This window comes from Dermacentor andersoni, chromosome 4 (assembly GCF_023375885.2).
Source record: "Dermacentor andersoni chromosome 4, qqDerAnde1_hic_scaffold, whole genome shotgun sequence".
Classification (NCBI taxonomy): Eukaryota; Metazoa; Arthropoda; class Arachnida; order Ixodida; family Ixodidae; genus Dermacentor; species Dermacentor andersoni.
In genome coordinates this window covers 176,805,934-176,827,420 of record NC_092817.1, presented here as the reverse complement: position 1 = coordinate 176,827,420, position 21,487 = coordinate 176,805,934, and the positions used below count along the sequence as shown (strand labels likewise).

At 45.0% G+C, this 21,487-nt stretch overlaps 1 protein-coding gene across 2 annotated transcripts in view; it reads right to left on the bottom strand.

Moving 5' to 3' along the window:
• Positions 1-2,559: 2,559 nt before the first annotated feature.
• LOC129384965 (uncharacterized) overlaps positions 2,560-21,487 on the bottom strand; it is a 180,089-nt gene continuing 161,161 nt past the window's right edge. For both annotated transcript variants that reach the window (XM_072287979.1, XM_072287978.1), the window contains exon 8: positions 2,560-2,709. In XM_072287979.1, the coding sequence (XP_072144080.1) occupies positions 2,637-2,709 (73 nt within the window). In that variant the 3' untranslated portion in view covers positions 2,560-2,636. The remainder of the gene's footprint in view (positions 2,710-21,487) is intronic.

Below are 21,487 nucleotides of genomic sequence, written 5' to 3'. Positions count from 1 at the left end.
TCGTCGCTCGAGACCCTTCGACGAAGATATAAATACAGAGAACCTACGTTAAACAATCTATACAACGGGTGGCGACGACAGTACCAACAAGGGCTTCGTTGAGCTCACGGTAACGAACCTGGACACTCAGAGTCAGTGAGGGTTGAGGACATTGCACTGAAAAAGGAATTAAACTTGCCAAGAGAAATGCGGAACATGTGACAACTGACAGAAGTATTTCCGGGCAGCGACGCGCAATGTTCTCTCATTTAAAGTGCGCACTTCAAGTGGCCCCACGTCGTGGAGACCGGTACAGATGCTGTACCACCTAGAAGTAAATGGACAAGCTCCGATACTTGAGAAAGAAAGAATCATCTTGAAGAGAAGGAAAATCAAGCAAATGTTTCTGCCGGGAACTGTTGAACATGCTAAGCAAAAGCACAGAAATTAAAAGTTAGCATGGACACGAGCACGTGCCCGCATTATTTTTACTTGTTTTAGAAAGCGTGAAATAAACAAGTACTCTACTTCGGCTCGGCTTCCTCGTTTTCAACCATATACCTTAATTACAGCAGTAAAAAATATTTATCCACATACGTGCGCTTTATTCCATATATTTACGATTGCTGTTATATATCTATATTTTAGCTGTGCTTTTCCGGAACATGAGAGGGAAAGCTCTATTTGAATGAGTAGAGACGAAAATATTTCAAGCTGGCAAGTATTTTTTTTTTATTTTCTGCCAGTCACTTGCTCAACTGAAATCCAGCCAGAGCATTTCTGGGAAGCTTGCTGTGGTGCTCCTGCAAGGATTATTCCATTCAGAATAATGCTGGTGGACCTATAACATTGTGTGCAGCTCGCTTTATCGGGCACCAATAAGCTTCGTCGAATTGCTTATCGAAAGCGGATTTCTCTATAGAATGGCACATTAGTGGTTCGACAAGGAGTTTTTTTCCAGGGGTCTTGTGTTACATAGTGACTAAGTTGCTCGCTTGAGAAATGGTTTACTAGTCTGTCGTACATAATAATACGACCTAATTTTAGTGGATTGGTGCATATGGACAATGGTACTGAAATATACATTTACTTACTTGTCCGTACTTTTTCGTCGGCCATTTTGTTTAGCCCCACCCTAAATAGTTGTGCTTAGTGATACCATGTACATATACTCACGTACGAGTTTGCACCGCTGTAGACAAAAGGACGTTGAGGGGTGAACAGGAGGTTGAAGTGTTTTGACGATCGGTCTGAGCTACAATCTTATAAGTGTATGTATTGCAAGTACATATATTTTCTCCATGTAACAATATGTCCTCGAATTATGGATATGGATTGCTGACGGTGAAAATATCGAAATGCGCCAAATAAAGCAGCTCAGTCGACATGCAAATGGTCATTTCCGTTCACGCGCACTTTCATTAAATGTATATACCTAATTGTAACCACGCAAGGCAGAACTACGTTCGTGTATTAGATTACTACGTTAAACAAAATGGATCATTGAAGGCCCAATTACGTGTCTCAGAATCAAGTCTATATTCAAGAGAAATTCATTGAACTCAGTAGTTAGACACATATCACTCAGTACATACAATTGTCGACAAAAACCTTGGACCAAAGTGCGAAGAACTACAAGGTAAACATACACCAGACAAATAGGACAAGAAGAATAGTCCCTTAAATAATAAGAGTACAAGGAACACAATTTGCCTCAGGTCCTCCGCGATATATTTTATTGAGATCTTGCAGCACCTTATCTTCCTCCTGAGATCGGAGCTAGCTGTCACCAAGAAGATACATCAGTCGCTGACAAAAAAAGCACTATTTCATAAACAAACCTACCCGTCCGAAAGTTCGCACCACAACGGTTGAGTTTAACACAAATAAACACAATTGTTAAGGCTCTCTGTCATCATCACTGGCAACTGCCCAACTAACATTAGCCCTGGAGGAGCCCACGCATCCTTTACGCGCGCTTGCCAACAATGGCCGCCTGAAGTAATCTTGCACCTGAAGCTTCTCGGCTTTGATTAGAAAGCAATCGTCATGCTTACTCAGATATGCGAAGACCATCAGGTGGCCAGCTTTGCGTCGCCATTAACGCCGGCGGCTCCTGCAGCGGCTGCAGCTGATTAACTCTTCTGATAGGAATTCGATGGCACGTCAGCAACCTCGACAATCTGCAACGCTCGTCCGCATTCTTTTTTTACTGCGCATTTCTGTCCACACAGGGGAAAAACAGTCATAAAAACTTCCTGTTACCAAGCGCAACCGTATTTAATATCGGCCTTAAGTGTACATTCTTAGTTGTGCATGTTCCGGATGTGTTAGGGCCAACTACAGGTACGACTAAAATAAAATCATGCATAAAATGCTTGAGAAAAAAGGTAATAGTGTAGTGCCGGTGCTTTGTTCCCATGATGGCTGCGATAATATCTCTGGAAACTTATTTGAGAGCGCTAGGAATTAGGAATGCTGGTATAGTTGGAGATTGCTCAACACCGCACCAGTTCTGTCACACAGGAACCTCATATTTCTATAATTTGAAGCCCTTTAAAGCTAAAAGAGACAAAAACATTAGGAAGCAGACAATATTTATTCAGGGAAAATTATATTCTTTATTCTTCATATGCCAATACGCAATTCAGTTTGTGCTAGTATATTGGTATTAATATCCACTTTGCCATTAAGTAGACTGCGTCTAGGACGCGTTTAGTAGAATACCTCCTGCAAAGAAAAAAGGAAGATAGAACAATAATATTTATTTAAGCATCATCATCATCATTATTTTTATTTTCCCCACTGCATACAAGGTGAAAAAGAGAGTAGCAATAACAACGTTTACGCGCTGTTTATACAGAGTTTGGCCCTGTATCACAACGCAACCGTAGCAGCTGTGCAATAATTACATAATATACGAAAAATACAAACGTTTCTATAAATCAGTACGTAGGTACACAGTTATACACTGATACCATACCTAATGATGAGCATTTCACGAAGAATATCTTCTTCTGTTTCCAAGATGACCATTTTATTCGGCGCTATACGCTCACGTACAAAATACACCAAAACCAAATAGCCGCACTTGAACGTTAAGTAGTTACAAGCAGTGCAGCTACTGTTGGAAGTAGGTCTTCGTTGAGGAACTAAAGCAACATGCAATTTCGTTGTTGTCTTTCTTCACCTTGTTTAGCAAGAACGCCTATGTGCCACTTTGAAATGCTTATCATATTGCGTCAGCAGTGTCGAAACAGCAATATTTTTTGTGCCTTCTTTGCCTTTTTGGGCCTTGTCACGAATCCTGACCAGCAAGATATTTACAATTTCGTTAAATGTTGAGGATTATTTACATCGTAGAGCCAACGTGCACTTGTGTATCGAAAACACGGACAAAGAAAATCTGACACTTTGACCGAGGAACAGTACATTTGCACTAACAGGAGCAGCCTTCTTTTGCAGTAAGTACTTTCGGCGTCACTCATGTGTAGAGAGCGAGAACGGCGGCCGCCGGGCCGCTCCGGAGGCAGTTAGCGACGTCTAACTGTAGCTGCTGGGCACGGGTGGCCGACGCATTTATTCTCGGGCCCAGCCGCTACCGTTACACTTCGCTGGCTGGCTGCGGACCACCCGGCAGCCGCCGTTCCCGCGCTCTACACAAGGGTGACGCCGACTGTGCTCTTTAGACACATTAGACACTCTAGTAGTATACCGGAGTATTATATGACTCAAACCTCGACAGTACAGAAGAGACATTGGTATTTCAGCCTTAAGCTGAGGTAAACATTCAGCACGGGAGGTGATGCACAGAGCATGAATTTTACATTAATTCACTGCTCAAGCATATTAGATCTCTAATATTTAAAGAAGATGACACCGAAACTTTTAACGGTACCCACACTTTCTATCGCTTGTATAACTAAAATAACATGTATACGCAATAAAGTTTTACATTAGCACTAGACACAGCTGCTTACTGCAAAGGGTGTACGTCCACCTATATTTGTAGGTTATGTAGTGCCACAAAAATATTCTGTGTGATTTATGTTCAGACGCACCAGTAGCGACTGGTGCGGTGTCATCTGCATACGTGATTGTCACTCTATAGTTCATAGACATCAGACATCCAAACTAACCCTAATGCTGTGCCCTGTAGGACACTAGTGCGCGCATGTAATGATGATATGTCATTGCAACCCTTAGAAACCTTATTCTCAGAGAGAGATAAGATAGATCACTGGATAGGAACGGGCTGGCCGGAAATCCCGAGCCCGTCTCGCACGCTGGGCGCCGGGCTCGGGCCGGGTGAGCAATTGTTGACTTACACCCGGGCGGGCTCGTGCCTAGCGGCGTCTAACTCAGGTCGCGCCCGGATTATAGGTCCAGGCATGCTATCTGCGACTCCACAATACTGAAGAATCCACAAAGTGCAGCCCTATGTAAACTTTAGTTAGGTGTTGTGGGTGTGTTGTATGGGAGAGTCGAGGCGGGCAGGCGACGACACAGCAGCTCTATGCTGTAGACATCAGTTTACATTAGCGGCATTTTTCGGCCGCGGAGAAAACGGTTCCAGTTATCACCTGCGCCAACTTTTTAATGCGATCAGCATTCGTTACCTAATTAGGGTACTTTTATCTGTCCCTCTATCTGCCTATCTATCGGTCAATTTATCTATCTTACGCCAGGTGACCGAATGGTTGTGTGCTAAATTGAGCAACTGCGTATGTGCTCGAGGTTATGGTAGTTCCATCGTTGTCATAGAGTAGCGATCATATAGTTAAAGTAATTTTGTTCTCATAACGCTGTCCTACCAATGTCATCATTTCAGAAAGTTCATGAAATTGTCATCCAGCCTTCATGGTCACCGCCTTAGCAATTACATCAACGTCATTCCACCGTAAACATGCTATTGTCATTCAATCGTGGTTATGTCGCGATTGTTGTGCCACTGTCGTCATTGCGTCGTTGATATACAGTCATCGTCATGCATTTACTGACATACCGTGGTCCTCATCGTTCCTTCGTCGTCATTCCTGCTCCATCCTCTCATTCTTGTCATACTGCCATCGTCCCACTGTTTTCGTCTTACAGTCGTCACGCATTCATCCCATGCCAACATCGTCGTACGCTTGTCTTTCTGCCATGGTCGCTCGGCCATGCCGTGGCGCTATTGTCGCACTATCGTCATCATTGAAAAAATTACATGCAATTGTGGCCAGCCAGAGACGAGAACTAGGAGAGACGCGGAGAGACGAGAACTAGGAGTCGGATTCCTGATGAATAAGGAAATAGCTGGTAACATACAGCAATTCTATAGCATTAACGAGAGGGTGGCATGTCTTGTTGTGAAACTTAATAAGAGGTACAAAATGAAGGTTGTACAGGTCTACGCTCCTACATCTAGTCATGAGGACCAGGAAGTCGAAAGCTTTTATGAAGACGTAGAATCGGCGATGGGTAAAGTCAAAACAAAATACACTATACTGATGGGCGACTTCAATGCCAGGGTAGGCAAGAAGCAGGCTGCAGACAAGTCAGTGGGGGAATATGGCATAGGCTCTAGGAATAGCAGAGGAGAATTATTAGTAGAGTTTGCAGAACAGAATAATATGCGTATAATGAATACCTTTTTCCGCAAGCGGGTTAGCCGAAAGTGGACGTGGAGGAGCCCGAATGGTGAGAATAGAAATGAAGTCGACTTCATACTCTGCGCGAACCCTGGCATCATTCAAGATGTAGACGTGCTCGGCAAGGTACGCTGCAGTGACCACAGGATGGTAAGAACTCGAATTAGCCTAGACTTGAGGAGGGAACGAAATAAACTGGTACACAAGAAGCCAATCAATGAGTTAGCGGTAAGAGGGAAACTAGAGGAATTACGGATCAAACTACAGAACAGGTATTCGGCTTTAACTCAGGAAGAGGACCTTAGTGTTGAAGCAATGAACGACAATCTCATGGGCATCATTAAGGAGTGCGCAATAGAAGTCTGTGGTAACGCCGTTAGACAGGAAACCAGTAAGCTATCGCAGGAGACGAAAGATCTGATCAAGAAACGCCAATGTACGAAAGCCTCTAATTTTACAGCTAGAATAGAACTGGCAGAACTTTCTAAGTTAATCAACACGCGTAAGACAGCGGACATCAGGAACTATAATATGGATAGAATTGAACAGGCTCTCAGGAACGGAGGAAGCCTAAAAACAGTGAAGAAGAAACTAGGAATAGGCAAGAATCAGACGTGTGCGTTAAGAGACAAAGCCGGCAATATCCTTACTAATATGGACGAGATAGTTCAAGTGGCTGAGGAGTTCTATAGAGATTTATACAGTACCAGTGGCACCCACGACGATAGTGGAAGAGAGAATAGCCTAGAGGAATTCGAAATCCCACAGGTAACGCCAGAAGAAGTAAAGAAAGCCTTAGGAGCTATGCAAAGGGGGAAGGCAGCTGGGGAGGATCAGGTAAGAGCAGATTTGTTGAAGGATGGTGGTCAGATTGTTCTAGAGAAACTGGCCACCCTGTATACGCAATGCCTCCTAACCTCGAGCGTACCGGAATCTTGGAAGAACGCTAACATAATCATAATCCATAAGAAAGGGGACGCCAAAGACTTGAAAAATTATAGACCGATCAGCTTACTGTCCGTTGCCTACAAAGTATTTACTAAGGTAATCGCAAATAGAATCAGGAACACCTTAGACTTCTGTCAACCAAAGGACCAGGCAGGATTCCGTAAAGGCTACTCAACAATAGACCATATTCACACTATCAATCAAGTGATAGAGAAATGTGCAGAATATAACCAACGCTTATATATAGCTTTCATTGATTACGAGAAAGCGTTTGATTCAGTCGAAACCTCAGCAGTCATGGAGGCATTACGGAATCAGGGTGTAGATGAGCCATATGTAAAAATACTGGAAGATATCTATAGCGGCTCCACAGCCACCGTAGTCCTCCACAAAGAAAGCAACAAAATCCCTATAAAGAAAGGCGTCAGACAGGGAGATACGATATCTCCAATGCTATTCACAGCATGTTTACAGGAGGTATTCAGAGGCCTGGAGTGGGAAGAATTGGGGATAAAAGTTGATGGAGAATACCTTAGCAACTTGCGATTCGCTGATGATATTGCCTTGCTTAGTAACTCAGGAGACCAATTGCAATGCATGCTCACTGACCTGGAGAGGCAAAGCAGAAGGGTGGATCTGAAAATTAATCTGCAGAAAACTGAAGTACTGTTTAACAGTCTCGGAAGAGAACAGCAGTTCACGATAGGTAGCGAAACACTGGAAGTGGTAAGGGAATACATCTACTTAGGGCAGGTAGTGACCACAGATCCGGATCATGAGACTGAAATAACCAGAAGAATAAGAATGGGTTGGGGTGCGTTTGGCAGGCATTCTCAAATCATGAACAGTAGGTTGCCACTATCCCTCAAAAGGAAAGTGTACAACAGCTGTGTGTTACCAGTACTCACATATGGGGCAGAAACCTGGAGGCTTACGAAAAGGGTTCTGCTGAAATTGAGAACGACGCAACGAGCTATGGAAAGAAGAATGATGGGTGTAACGTTAAGGGATCAGAAAAGAGCAGATTGGGTGAGGCAACAAACGCGGGTAAACGACATCTTAGTTGAAATCAAGAAAAAGAAATGGGCATGGGCCGGACATGTAATGAGGAGGGAAGATAACCGATGGTCACTAAGAGCTACGGACTGGATTCCAAGAGAAGGGAAGCGCAGCAGTGGGCGGCAGAAAGTTAGGTGGGCAGATGACATTAAGACGTTTGTAGGGACAACATGGCCACAATTAGTACATGACCGGCGTAGTTGGTGAAGTATGGGAGAGGCCTTTGCCCTGCAGTGGGCGTACCTAGGCTGATGATGATGATGATGATCGTTGTCAAACCCGTTTCGTCGCTCCATCATCATAATTTCTCCTTCATTCTGTTATAATTGTTCTATCCTAAATGGTTTGTGATTCTGCAGTTATCTTCATGGCTTTGTAATTCTGTCGCGTTTATTTATCGTAATCACTTCAGCAACATTCCTTCGTCGACAATGAATGGGCCAGCGGCATACGGTCCTCGTCCTAGCGTCGTGAGATGTTGATTCATGATCATAAGTAAAAATTGGGCCTATCACGGACACAGTGTATCTAGCATATTGCCCAAGCACTCGAAATCCCAGGAGGACCACTGCCGATTCTAAATACAGGTGCCCAAGTCAATACCGTGTGTCGCAACGTGGTCGCTACATTGCGTGAACGCTGACTGCATCAACTTTGATTGTCATCTCAAGATGAGTTCTGGGGTGATCCTTTTATTTTCACGACACTAAAAAGCGAGCATTCTTCCAAGGTTATTAATATGTCGGATTCCTAGAGGTGCTCGTGTTCAAAAGACACATGTACGACCCGACATTCGATGAAGGTAGCGCTGTAAGGTAGACAGCGGCCCCGCCTATCAACAAGGCGATGCGCATTGGGGAAAGTTGCTTGCAATCACAGAGTCGAATAAAAAATGACGAAGGGTTAGAAATCAATTTGCATAGCGATCGCGGTAATGAGATTGAAAACTACTTGATGAAAACTACGGTGAGACACGCCGCAAAAACAAATTCTCTGGAAGCTCTTCAGGTACCTAAGGTATCCGTCGTAAAGCAACCACAAGACGAGTAAATGAGAGGACTTTCGGTACAGCTGGGTATATGTTTCAAGAACAGAAGTGCCTAGAGGCGCAGTCGTCTGCAATATTTTCTTGCTGCGCAAGAATATGTAGTTTTTGTTTATAGCCATCTTTTTGTTTATAGACAGAAACTAATTTGTGAACAAGCGTTTAGCGTATTTAAATAAAATGGTAACGAATAAATTTTGCAAAGTTCATTACCAAATGTTGTTGTGTGTTAGCTCCTGGTGCCAATCCCTACGGGTTTCCGTTATTTTTCGTGGTTACCGGTTCAAGCGAGCTGAATATTCTACCATGGTTCCTCGCAAAATTAGTCCAACTAACTAAATTCCGGCCTTCAACTGGGTATTGTTCCTAGCTAAATACTTTCAGCCTATGATTATGCAGTAAAATGTCTGAACATTAATGAGCCGGATGTGAAAAAGAAAAGAGCACATGGAAAAGCTTACTCTATGTGTGAATTTTCATTTTAAATGCAATTTTTACATTTTTGGTGGTTCAACTCACGTGTTCGTAGCCTTTTAGCTGTCTTCTGGCACGATGTGTGTTTCCTGCGAATTTATGTGAACGAACAAGCGATCATATCTCACTCTGACGGAAAACTACCTAACCTTGGTTCTAAGGCCCTGTGCTGAAACACAACTATGCCTGGTATAAACTTCCATATGTGGCGAAATAACGATCCTAAGTTGTCGATTCAAACACTGACAAAGTTATAGTGTAGCCAAAAACGCAATAAAAATGGTATCCTCAATAGCAAGTCATGATTGCACTTGAGCTTTAGCCACGCGGATCATCAATTTCTATTTATTGACATATGCTTCTGTGTGCGTGCATTATGATGTTTCTGGAAGCCAATATGTCAATGTGTTTAAATTTGCTTTCGTGCCAAATATATTGGCTTGAGTTTTATCAATGCGCATCCCAATGGTTATATGAGATTCAAAAGTTAGATGAGATGGCTGGCGGTGGGTAAGGATGTGTTCACCTATGCCTTCGCTATAGTATATTGCTGCGCTAGTCTCTGATAATACTAACAGTCTTTCCAAGTTCGTCTGGCAGTTAATCGAAATGCAATCGTTATATCTCGCACAATTAAAGCATCCTGCAAGATCAGACGCAGGGAAAAATGCTGCTTTGATGCACATTGAGGACCACGCACGGCTCTCCACAGTCTGTCCACAATGACCGGAAACTCGGGCTAGCTTCGAATAGGCTCAAGGTATAATCCGTCGAAAAGAACTGGACTGGCTACCATTCAGGTTTAAAATCAGCACGCCCTGCTCGGGCGGGCCCATGCATTGTACTTTGGGGCTCCAGCTAGGGACGGGGCCTGATAAACCGGCCCGTGCAGTGACTAAGATTATCAAGCATGCGTGGAATCATCTAGACACCTTATTTTGCTGGTATATAAAGCAGTATTTCATGGTTTATAAAGTACTAGGGGCATACAAAGATTCGCAGTTTCAAAAACGAATCAACAGACTTTTCTAATTGGTTTGTATTCATTGTCAAAGTTCGCAATTCAATATTATCAAATGTTTGTTTTTCTTGAATATGTAAGGAATACCATTTAATAACTTCTCAGAGTAGAATAAATCGTAGTAGTGAAGACTCTTCTGAATGATTCTGTTCGAGGAGCAGCGGTAGCTACGCAAGGGCAGCAGTTCCTGGGTGAAGATATAGAGCAGATAACTTCTTCAGAAAACTCAATATATACAGGGTGCTTTTATTGCTATAACGATTATATGGAAGCTCTGTGCGCATTTCTGCAATCGCAGATGCCGTCGCCCCGAGGATTTGTATAAAATCCAAAGGCGATAAAATCGTCGCACCGCGCCGGGTGCTTTTTGAGCGAGTGAAAGCCTTGGAGAGTGTGGCGGCGATCGCGGTTCAATCTTGAGCACGCTACCGACAGAAGCGGAGAGGACGCGCGCCGCCTTCCTTCGCGCGCAAGGTTCCGGGGTGAGGTATAGGAAAGGGTGCGCGTTCTACTTCGGGCGGCCGGGGCTGCCGGGGCCATATTTTTACAATTGCTCGTAGGTACAACGGGGCGTGACGTTTCTCCAGGCGCTCGACGTTTCTGCGCAGGCACGAGTAAGAGCGGGTTGGAGAGATAGAAAATGTGAGGGCCTTTGTTCCATGAATATCTGACTCTGCCTAGGCACTACGGTGGAGAAGTGTCTTCGCGCGTGTTGTGTGCATTTGTCCCTAGGCGTGCCGACATTGCGGAGTAGGGTCGATTTTCTTCACGCTCGGACGATGTCTGCCGGCACGGTGAAACAGGTGAATCAGTGATGACTGACGCCCCAGTTGGTTGTCGCTGTGTCTAAAGGTACGTCGGACAGACTTTCTTGCGCGTGCGGAGCTTGTGTTGGACCAGTCATGCCGGATTATAACTTCGTCCCGCCTTATGGCGGGACGAAATTAAGGAAAGAAGCATCACTGCTTTTCCCGGGGGAGAAAGAGGTGCAGTAGTAGAGGATTGGCCTGCTCTCCTCGACTTTTAAGCAGCATTTTTGTGTGGTCACCTTCGAGTGAAATAAACGCACAGCGCCTTATCAACCACGGTTGAACGCGACTGCCTGGTCTCACGCCGTGAGGATTATTGCAATCGCGCCTCGTCCACGTTAGGTTATATTAGCGTAGGTTTAGCTTAGGTTTATGTTATCTTAGGTTACATTAGGTTAGCGAAAAAGGCGTTAGGGTGGCGCGGCGTATTCACACAGCGGTTACACGGTGCGGATTATTGTCTTTACGTCTAGGCCACGTTAGGCTAGGTTAACGTTAAGTTAGGTTGCGTAAAACCGTGGTTGATCAGTGGCTATGGTGTTGGACTGCTGAGCACGAGGTAACGGGATCGAATCCCGGCCGCGGCGGCCGCATTTCGATGGGGGCGAAATGCGAAAACACTCGTGTACTTAGATTTAGGTGCACGTTAAAGAACCCCAGGTGGTCGAAATTTCCGGAGTCCTCCACTACGGCGTGCCTCATAATCAGAAAGTGGTTTTGGCACGTAAAACCCAATAATTTTAATTTTTAAGTTAGGTTGCGTAAAACACGTTAGGGGGGCGCGGCGTATTCTTATAGCGGTTGCAGGGGCGTCGAGCATCACCAGCGCTCTCTCAGCCGCTCGCCTTCAACCACGGTTGCTAAGGCGGCTCTGCCTCCTAGATATTTATTATATGTGGCCCGCCATCTTGTACCGTCCCTACAGCTCTCATGGAAACATCTGCGATTTTATCACTTCTTTGACCATGCCGGCAGCCAGTGTCGGAGCGTAAACAAACTGGACCCCACTCCGCAATGCCAGCACGTCTAAGGGCAGACGCATAGAATAGGCGCAAAGAAACTCCACCGTAGTGCCTAGGCAGAGTCGTACATTCAAGGAGAAAAAGCCCCCACATGTTCTTTCTCGCACCCGCTCTTGCTCGCGCATGCGGGCAATTTTCCGACGCCTCCGCAAGTGCCACACCCCACTGTACTTTCTAGCATTTGTAATTTCTTAAAAATTTTTATAACTTTTTTAAAGTGCTCACCCTGTTCTCCGTTCCTTTCATTCACCCTTCCACATTCCTTTTTCGTTCGTTCTCAGCTGCGCTAGAAGACTAAAGCAGTCATGACATACCAACTCGCCCAAACTGCCACGCTTTTGAAGCATCTGTAACGTCGCGGCCGCGCACGCCCTGCCGGACCACTGTACTAGAGTGTACTAGATTCGAGAGTGGGTCCAACGAGGGATCCGCGCTGAGGCATTTTTTACTGAAAATCCAGATGGCACCACCATCGCCTTCTTCTGGACGCCACTGCCCCGCGCGCGGCAGAGGCCGCGGAGGCGCCAGTCGGCAGCGTGGCGCCGCGGTCGAGCGCAGCGTTGTAGTTGCGTTCGAGGAGGACCGTGCCTGGATTAGCCGGAGCCACGCAGGCAGATGGATCGCGTTTTGCAGTTTGTTTTCCTTTTTAAACCCTATGTGCGTGTTTTACTGTGTCAAGAGAAAACGAAATGCAGAGCTCATATTCCGAAGAAATGTGGATCATGTGCAGTAATGGGATGAGGTACAGGAATAAATGAACTATGTGGCATAATGAGGGGTCAAATAAAAATTGGTAAGCCTTTGTTTTTTTTTCCTTTCTCAAAGCGATATATTGAATGCTACCAAAATTTCCCCGATGCCCTAATAACGGCGGCAATTTGACATTTAGGGAGCATGTGGGTCACATTATTCATTACGTCCAGAAAATTGTTTTTGTAGTTTAATTGTCTGTTTTGAAAATATTTATGGAATAGCCGTTTTCTTTCCCATTTTTATGCGTCATGCGCCTGAGATGTAGTTGGTTTTCGAGATCCCCTAGCTGAATAAAGCAAAACACATTGTTTATATTTGCTTGGATTATGAAGCATGTTATCGGTTGTCTATGTCTTCGAGCTCGCGCAGGTTTCCGTTGTCACATGCCTCCAATCTGAATGACGGCTGAACTGAGAGCGGGAGCGTTCTCTTTCAGGACCGGCCTTCATCTGTTGCGAATGAGACCGTTCTCTTTGGCGTGGGCTGCTCGTGTATAGGCTGCTCGTGGTGATGCACCAGAAAATACGGCAAGAGGTTGTGGGTACCGCATCAGATCGAAGCACGGGCTTTCCACGCTGCGTAGATACTTCCTGGCCTTCGATGATATGCACATAATGTATCAGTATGTAATTTGCATGAAAGTGCAGCTCGCAAATGGAGAAGGTGGCTTCCAAAGGGCCGATCGGTGCGGTGAAGATTGCGCTCCCGCAACCGGCACCTTTCTTTATCTTTAGGGACGGCAATGAGCGAGAGCTTGGCCAGACCTTTCAACCTACTGTATGCGGTTTCGCAAGCCACTATGCAACAGTAGTTCTTCGCCTAGATGTACTGGGTGTGGTCAAACTCTCATCTTTGTTGTTTGTTTGTTTGTTGATTTCTTCCTTTCTGTACATCAACAGAAACCGAAGTAAAAGCAAAAGGCTATACAGCCTGACAGAGATTTTTGAACCTTAACTTGCTGAAGCATCTGGCCCTCAAAGGAAACATTTAAGCTTATATTCAGGGGCTAATTGATAGGTGCAAACAATATGTATTTCGTTTTACCCGCGTTTAGCCGTGACTTCTTGATTTCAAGCCAACAAGACAGCTTACTTAGATATGTATTTAAACTTCCTTCAAGGTTAGAAATTGAAGCACCAGTAAAAAAAAAATTGTTAGTGTCATCGGCGTACATAATTATTTTAGGAGAATCCGGAATGTGACACAGGTCATTTAAGTAAATTATGAATAACAGTGGACCGAGCATAGATCCTTGTGGAATATCTTTGTTTACCTTAGCATGTGAGGATGTCTCCTGATTAATAACTACATATTGGTAACAGTCTGTCAAGTAATTTTGTAGTAACCTCTTGACAATACCACGGACGCCATAATTATTAAGTTTTTGTAGACGAACGCTATGACATACGGTATCGAATGATTTACGGAAATCTACAAACACCCCCAGCGTGTAAAGCTTTGCCTCGAAATAATTTAGTATCTCACTTTTAATATCAAGTAAAGCAAGCTCGGTGGATTTGCCTTTTTGAAAGCCATACTGGGCCTCACTTTTGATATCATACTTATTAAAAAAATTTGGAATCTCATATTACTAGCACTTTCAAACACTTTCGACAGTATCAGAAGTACCGATATTGGTCGATAATTTGCAATTTCATTGTCATTACCACTTTTGAAGACTGGACACGCATGAGCTATTTTCTGTTGATAAGGAAAAACCCCAGTAGAGAAAGTTAAGTTAATAATGCATGAGAGCGCGGGTGATATCACATCAGCAACGTATTTTATTGGCATAGGTTGCATGTCATCATGTCCTGCCGCACAGTTATTTTTAATCTTGGTTATTAATTCTTCAGCCTCACGACATGAAATAGAAAGCAAAACTATGGAGTTAGGTAAACCACGGTCATTTATCAATAATCTTGGATCATCGTCATCACATATATCATCGTAACCACAACTAGCAACGAAGTAATCGTTCATTTCATTTGCAACGTACCTTAGCCAAGGCCGCTAGAGTTAGCTAGAATGCTAGGGACGTGGTTCTCTTTTATTCGAGCGGAAAGACTTCTAACTTCGTTCCAAATTCTCCTGGGATCATTACTTATTCTACAAAATAAATTCTCATAATATCTGATCTTTGCACACCTTAGTTGACCATTTAGCTGGTTTCTGCACTTTTTAAACTCAATAAATAAATTGATGTCGCCTGTTTTTACAAATTCATGGTACATGCTTTTCTTCCTTTTTTATTTTTTTTAGGTAAGACATTTGTTATCCAGACTTTTCTAATTTTCTACTGTTTTACGTACCTTACAGATACCGGGAAAACATCGTTATAACATTTTATCACTTTAAATTTGAATACGTTGTATGCCATGTTAGGATCCTTTTCCCGGAACACGTCATTCCACTCGGTTTGAATAATATGATCCCGAAATATTTCTAGTGTCCTAGCGTTGATCTGGCGTGACCGCACTTTTTCATTAGCTTCTCGACTATCATTTGAAGAATGAAGGGTACAAAAGATTGACAAATGGTCGCTTACATCTACAACCAACACTGCGGCAATGCAATGCGACGGGTGTATGTTCGTCAAACAGATATAAACCAAAGTCGCAGTCTGTGCAGTGAGACGGGTTGCCTTAGAAATTACGTTTTTGCAAGTAAACGATTTCGCTAGTACTGTTAAAACTGGCGTGACGATGCATCCTGAGAGAGCATATCGATATTCACGTCGCCCATTACCACAAATGGGAAGCCAGTGTGACACAAATATTCCAGCACGTCTTCCACGAACATGGCAAATCCAGATTTAGTCCCAGAAGGCGGTCGATAAACGACCACAGCCAATGCTTTTTCTAGGCGTATCATAAGACACGCTACAACACTCTGCCGAGTCACCAGACAAACCACAGACATACGCGCGGGCCGTCTGCGCGCGTGTACATCGTGCAGACGGCGTCGTTTGACGAAAGCGACGAACCTCCATTCCTGGCAGAGCAGTAATATTATTGTATGCTTTTTTTTGCACGTACTAGGTACAAAAATCAATTAGAGGGAAAATGACGAAAAAACGCAACCACGACGGTCTATCGAGCAGACGACAGCTCGGCGCCGCCGTAACCATCGTCGGTAGGCACGGTTTCGCCGGCCGCCGAGGCACCGGATTGGCCGGAACGTCAGAAGAAGGAGGGGCTTCAAGAAGAAGCCGATGGCAGCGCCGCCGCAAATTTCAACGCTTTTTGCTTCCCTCTAGCCGCTTTCCGGGGCCTCCGTTGGACCCACCCCCCATTCTGGTACACTCTAACTGTACCTCGAAAGTCATTTGCGATGCAGACAAGAGTCCGGCGGCGCGCTGTGTTCTTGCGGCTTAGTTGGCGCTGATGCGAGACGCAATACGAAGGTCGATTCGGCAGCTGCTGCGGCGGCGTTTTCTCGTTACTGCTCTTTGCAGATAGTTTCCGCGGTCATCGAGCGAGATATGTTCGTGGTGGCTTGTTTGCGCGTGACACCATGCATGTTTATTTAAAGAACGTAGGTTAGGGGGTGCTGGTATTGCATAACTTTGAGGTCTTTAGCGCACGAAAAGGGACGAGAAAGGAAGGCAAGACGCGGACACAGCGCTGCGTCCGCGTACGTTCGCGCACACTCAAACAAGCGCACAGATACAGAGACACGATACATGCTCTCTCGCATTCACATTTACATGCGCCCACGCATGCATACAGGCCCAAAAATGGACGCACGCACGTACGCACACTCACCCAAACGCGCAGATACAGAGATGCGTCACATGCTCGCCCGCATTCACATCATTCACATTTACATGCGCCCACACATGCACACAGGCCCAAAAACGCACGCATGCACGCATGTTCGCACACACTCACCGAAACGCACACACACGGTGATACGAAACATGCTCTGCCCGTATTCCCATTTACACGCCTACACGCATGCACAAAGGTACAAAAATGCACGCCCGCACGTTCCCACACACTCACACAAACGCACACACACAGAGACACGAAACATGCTCACCCGTATTCACATTTACACGCTTGCACACAGGCACAAAAATGCACACACGCACGCACGCACGCACGTTCGCATACACTCACACAAACGGAGATACGACACATTTACGCGCGCCCACATGTTCACACACGCACAAAAATGTACGCACGCACTCACGCGAAACTGCACGCACATACAAAAACACGTATGCTCCGCATACAAGCACTTGTGCGCACGTATATTCGAATACTGGTACACAAACACTCGCGCTCAAGGTGTGCACACCCATATACACTTCCTCTCCTTCCCTCTTGCCTCACAAAAACATTACCGTGCAAACAGACTGAATGGCACTCGCTTAGCAATTTCCGTTCAAAACTGCAGGCATAATAAATCATTTTACGGTTCACATTTGGTGCTTCTTCAAGTCAATATGCCCTCTGTTCAAAGGGTGCAAGTAAATTTGCTCCTGTCGTGTGACATAACCGCCCATCCACGACCTAAACTCTGCCTTTACGTGCCACCAATGTTCCAACTAAGTGCCATAAATGCATATGTTATTACAAAAGGATACCCTCTTGGCGCCGACAGTTGAAACTTCTTGATACTCGGCTATTATATAGAAATAAAATTGTTTAATATTTTGCCCATTCAGTTGAGCATCTGCATTGCCGTGAAGTTAAACAGGATGGTGATGGTGCAATGTCAAGAATTCCTGAGTATGTCCTTGCTACAAGATACGATAGCATATTTTTAACGTAACACAAAAAGGTATGCGCCTGCTTTTTATGTTGTCCAAGGAATAAAATCTGATAATAAAAGCGATGACTTAACACATAAGCAACCCATTCTTACGTTATATGAAGTAAAAATAGAAAATATAATATTTTAAGAGCCCTCCTGAAAAAACCAAAACTGAATCCAAATCTTGAGATTTGTGTTTCGGCCATCTGGTGGAAGGCTGTCGAACTCAGTCCTACGTGGTGTTAAAAACAAACATAAAAAAAGATCACGCCGCATAACGCGGAACCATAACGTCGAGCGATTAAACGACTCTTCCGCGGCTTTCAACTTCAACGCAAGGGATACGCTCGGGTTTTTATACATACGACGAGAACTTGCACGACTGCGTGCCGAAAATCGCTTTTTGGAACAGTGTTACGCCATGTGTAGAGAGATTAAATAGGCATCCATGGAAAGCATAGTATTCGGACTACATGCGTCGCAGCGATTTTTATGATCGACGCCGTCGCTACAGCTACCGTTCTTGTCTCAAAAATCCCGTACAAATTTTCGTCGTTTCTAATGCTTCCGTCGCTGAATATTTAACCACTCTGGGCACAACAATCTTACTTGCCAGAGAGTGATCACTGCATTTGGGTAGTGTGGATTGTCCTGCAGAGCATGTATGTCACCTGCCTTTTTCAATAATCAACCTGTAGCTTTTGTTATTCGCGAAAACCCCGCTCGTTCCATTGAAAACGCGCTAGCTTTGTGCCGGGGCCGCTTGGGGTGCTAGTTAGTTCGTGTCCAAAAAATCTGGATATTTTACACGGAAATGTCACGTTGGCGCTTTGCAGTCCCAGTTGCAATGATCGTTGGAGATGTACATCGACAGCATCTCTGTGAGTGTTCGGTTTAGATGTTGATAGCTTGTATTCAGCGGCGCAAGAACGGAGGATGCCGTCCAGACATCCTCGATGACAAAGAAAATAAAACATCGGGACAAGAACGAGCGGCCGCGGTCTCCAAGTAACTGTCTAGATGCACCGTGGTGGAGAATGATGCCGTGGAGGAGAAAATTTGAGACGACAGTTGCGTAACTAGCCGTCAACATTTTTGTTATCGTGTAGCGTGTCGCGTAATGACTAGCAACGGCGATCCACTTATTCCCTCTAGTTTTCGTCGGAAAACTGCCAAGCAGGTCAAGGCCTACGCGAAAAAAAGGCTCAGAGGGAACGTCAATTGGATGGAGTCGTCCGACAGGTTGCAGGGGACGTTTCTTCCGGCGGTGACACAATTCGCAAGTTGCGACATAACAACGCACGGAGTAGCAGAGACCTGGTGAGAAGAGCCGGCGTCGTACGCGGTCGCACTTACGCAAAACTCCAAGATGTCCCGCCGTCGGTGCATCATGACATTTTTGGAGAACGATGGATCGCAGGTGACGAGGAGGGACAAGGAGCAAGACAGGGCCGTCAGGGTTGGTACTGCGGCCGTACAGGATGCCGTCGTACAGTACGAACATGTAGCATGTGCCGTCGGTGCTGCCAGATTGCACTCCGGCGATGATGGGCTGTAAGTATTCATAGCGATGTTGCTCAGCGCACATGTCGGTCATGTCAGTAAAAGCCATCACGCAGGTCACCGGATCATGCGCAACAGGATCAGGAGGGTCCACGGGGTACGTGAGAGGCAATAAGCATCCTCGTGCAGACGTTCACAGTTGAAGCTGACAATAGCTGAAAATTCCTGGAGCCGCATATCCCCGTGACAAAGCCATCTTGTCGGGTTCCAGAGGGAAGGCAGCCAACAGAAGGCGTGGTCGTCTGTAACGATCGAAAACGTGAGGCTGTACAAATATGGCGGGAATTTGGCGACAGCCCACACTAAAGTCAAGTACTCCGGCTCAGTGATGGAGTAACTTATCTCGGGAGGTGACAGCAGGCGGCTGTCGTAAGTCGTCATGCACTTGGTACCATTCTGCTTTTGGGCGAGAACACTGCCGATGGCATAGCAGCATGAATCAATGTAGACTTCGGTCGGTGCAGATGGATCAAAGTGAGCAAATATGGGAGGGGGGTCAGAAACCCAATAGAGCAGCGAATGCTTGAGCCCGTTCCGGGCCGCATGAGAAAGGCGTGTTCTTCTTAAGAATATTTGTCAAAGGCCGAGCAACATCGGCGAAGTTCTTGACGAAATGGTGAAAGTATGGACCCAGGCCGGACGCACGTCAGAAGCATAACCTATCACGGAACTGCGAACGGTGCAACTTTTTCCGGATCTGGGGTGCTATGCAGGATGCGCCAAGTTTGGTGAAACTCGGAATCTTCACGAGCTCTGGCGACACCCCAAGATGAAAGCAAAAATGGCACCGAGACACACTTTATCTTTCGACAAACATTCAGTTTCATTGGTTTATCTAGATTCATTCTGGGTGGCTATCATTCCTTAGGCGTTGCCTTCTGTGCTGTCGAAAACTGGGGCTCACGTGATCATACCGTCGGTAAATGGTCGGGCCTTCTTTTACTTGTTTGTCATTACACCGAGTGCATTACATACAGAAGCAAGTTACAAAACAAATGCATTTAGTGCAATAGTATTAGTTATTAACGTGGTTTAGAAGCATTTTAAAGCTTACAAGATGTACCTGAATGCTTATTAGACTAAATTGTAATTTAGTACGCTTCGCATAATACCAAGAGGGAGCGCGGTGGTGGCGTTATCACATCCATTCACCGATTGAGCATGGTGGCTAATCATCGTAGAGGCCCAGGGTAAACAAACTCGTACAACGAGCTTGCAGTGCGCGACATAGTGATCAGGCTCGACGATGGCCACTATTTCTTGGATAATTTTGTTTCTCCGTGAGCAATCTTTCCGTGCACCCCGCAAGACTGCCAATAGCTTCGGCGATTTTACAGATCGCAACGCACTCCTACTGTTCACGGCGTAATGCTGAAGAAACAACTTGTCCGGTGCTGTTTCTGTGAGTGCGCTGGGTTCCTCCACTCTGCGTGACTGCGAGCGTCACGAATATTACATAGTGTGTGCAAAAGGAAGACAGCCTATATAGCTACGATGCGACAAGGAGGTGGCGCCGAAATGGATCTCGCAACCAACACAGTGAAGGAGACATCGACAAACTACAGATAAGAATATTTCTACTGTTTCATATTTAGCATAATAATAGTGCACGGATTAAGTTACGTTCGTAGTAACGAAATGAACGTCCAGCAGTTCGAAAAAGGCATTGAGAAGCAATGAGTGCTCGTGCTTTTACATGCACGTGGGCCTCCGAAGTTTTAAAAGTGATCGCGTTTGCCCGACCTTCGAAGGCATAGCATGCCAAGTTCATGTCATCAATAAGGTAATTGAAAAATCTGCAGAGCGCAAGGCTTCATTTATAGCAAAAAGGTGTTTGGAATAAATAGATACACATAGAGTCGTAAACGTTGTGCATCATAGAGCACAAGAAGCACAATATCCTGGGAAATATCGAGACTATGAAGCTATAATAATTCGCCACTAGCAAAGGGGAATAGCAATAAAAAAAAGGGGCTCAGGCAATGAGACAAAATCACCCAGGTGCTATTAACTGCATGGTTAGAAGTATTCGAACTATTACACTTAGGTGGACCTCGAGTGAGCATTAGAAGGTTGAATAATATGGGAAAGAAAAAGGTAACCTTCACTAACTTGATGAGATAACATAAATTCATGAGTGACATTCAGCCCACAGAATCTACGGAACAGTATCTTTATCCAGGTGAAATATCAATAGCAGGTACTGATATAAAGCAGGAAACTTACACAAAAATTTGATGGGTTGAACAACACATGGAAGGCATTACCGAATCGTGATCACCACGTTACCGATATCCTTGAAAAAAGTTTAGAATCATTGCATTCTACCGGTTATGCAATATGGGACGTAAGCCTGGAAGTTAACAAAGAAATTTGAGAAGCCGAGGACTGTGCAGAAAGCGAAGTAACAAAAACTGTTG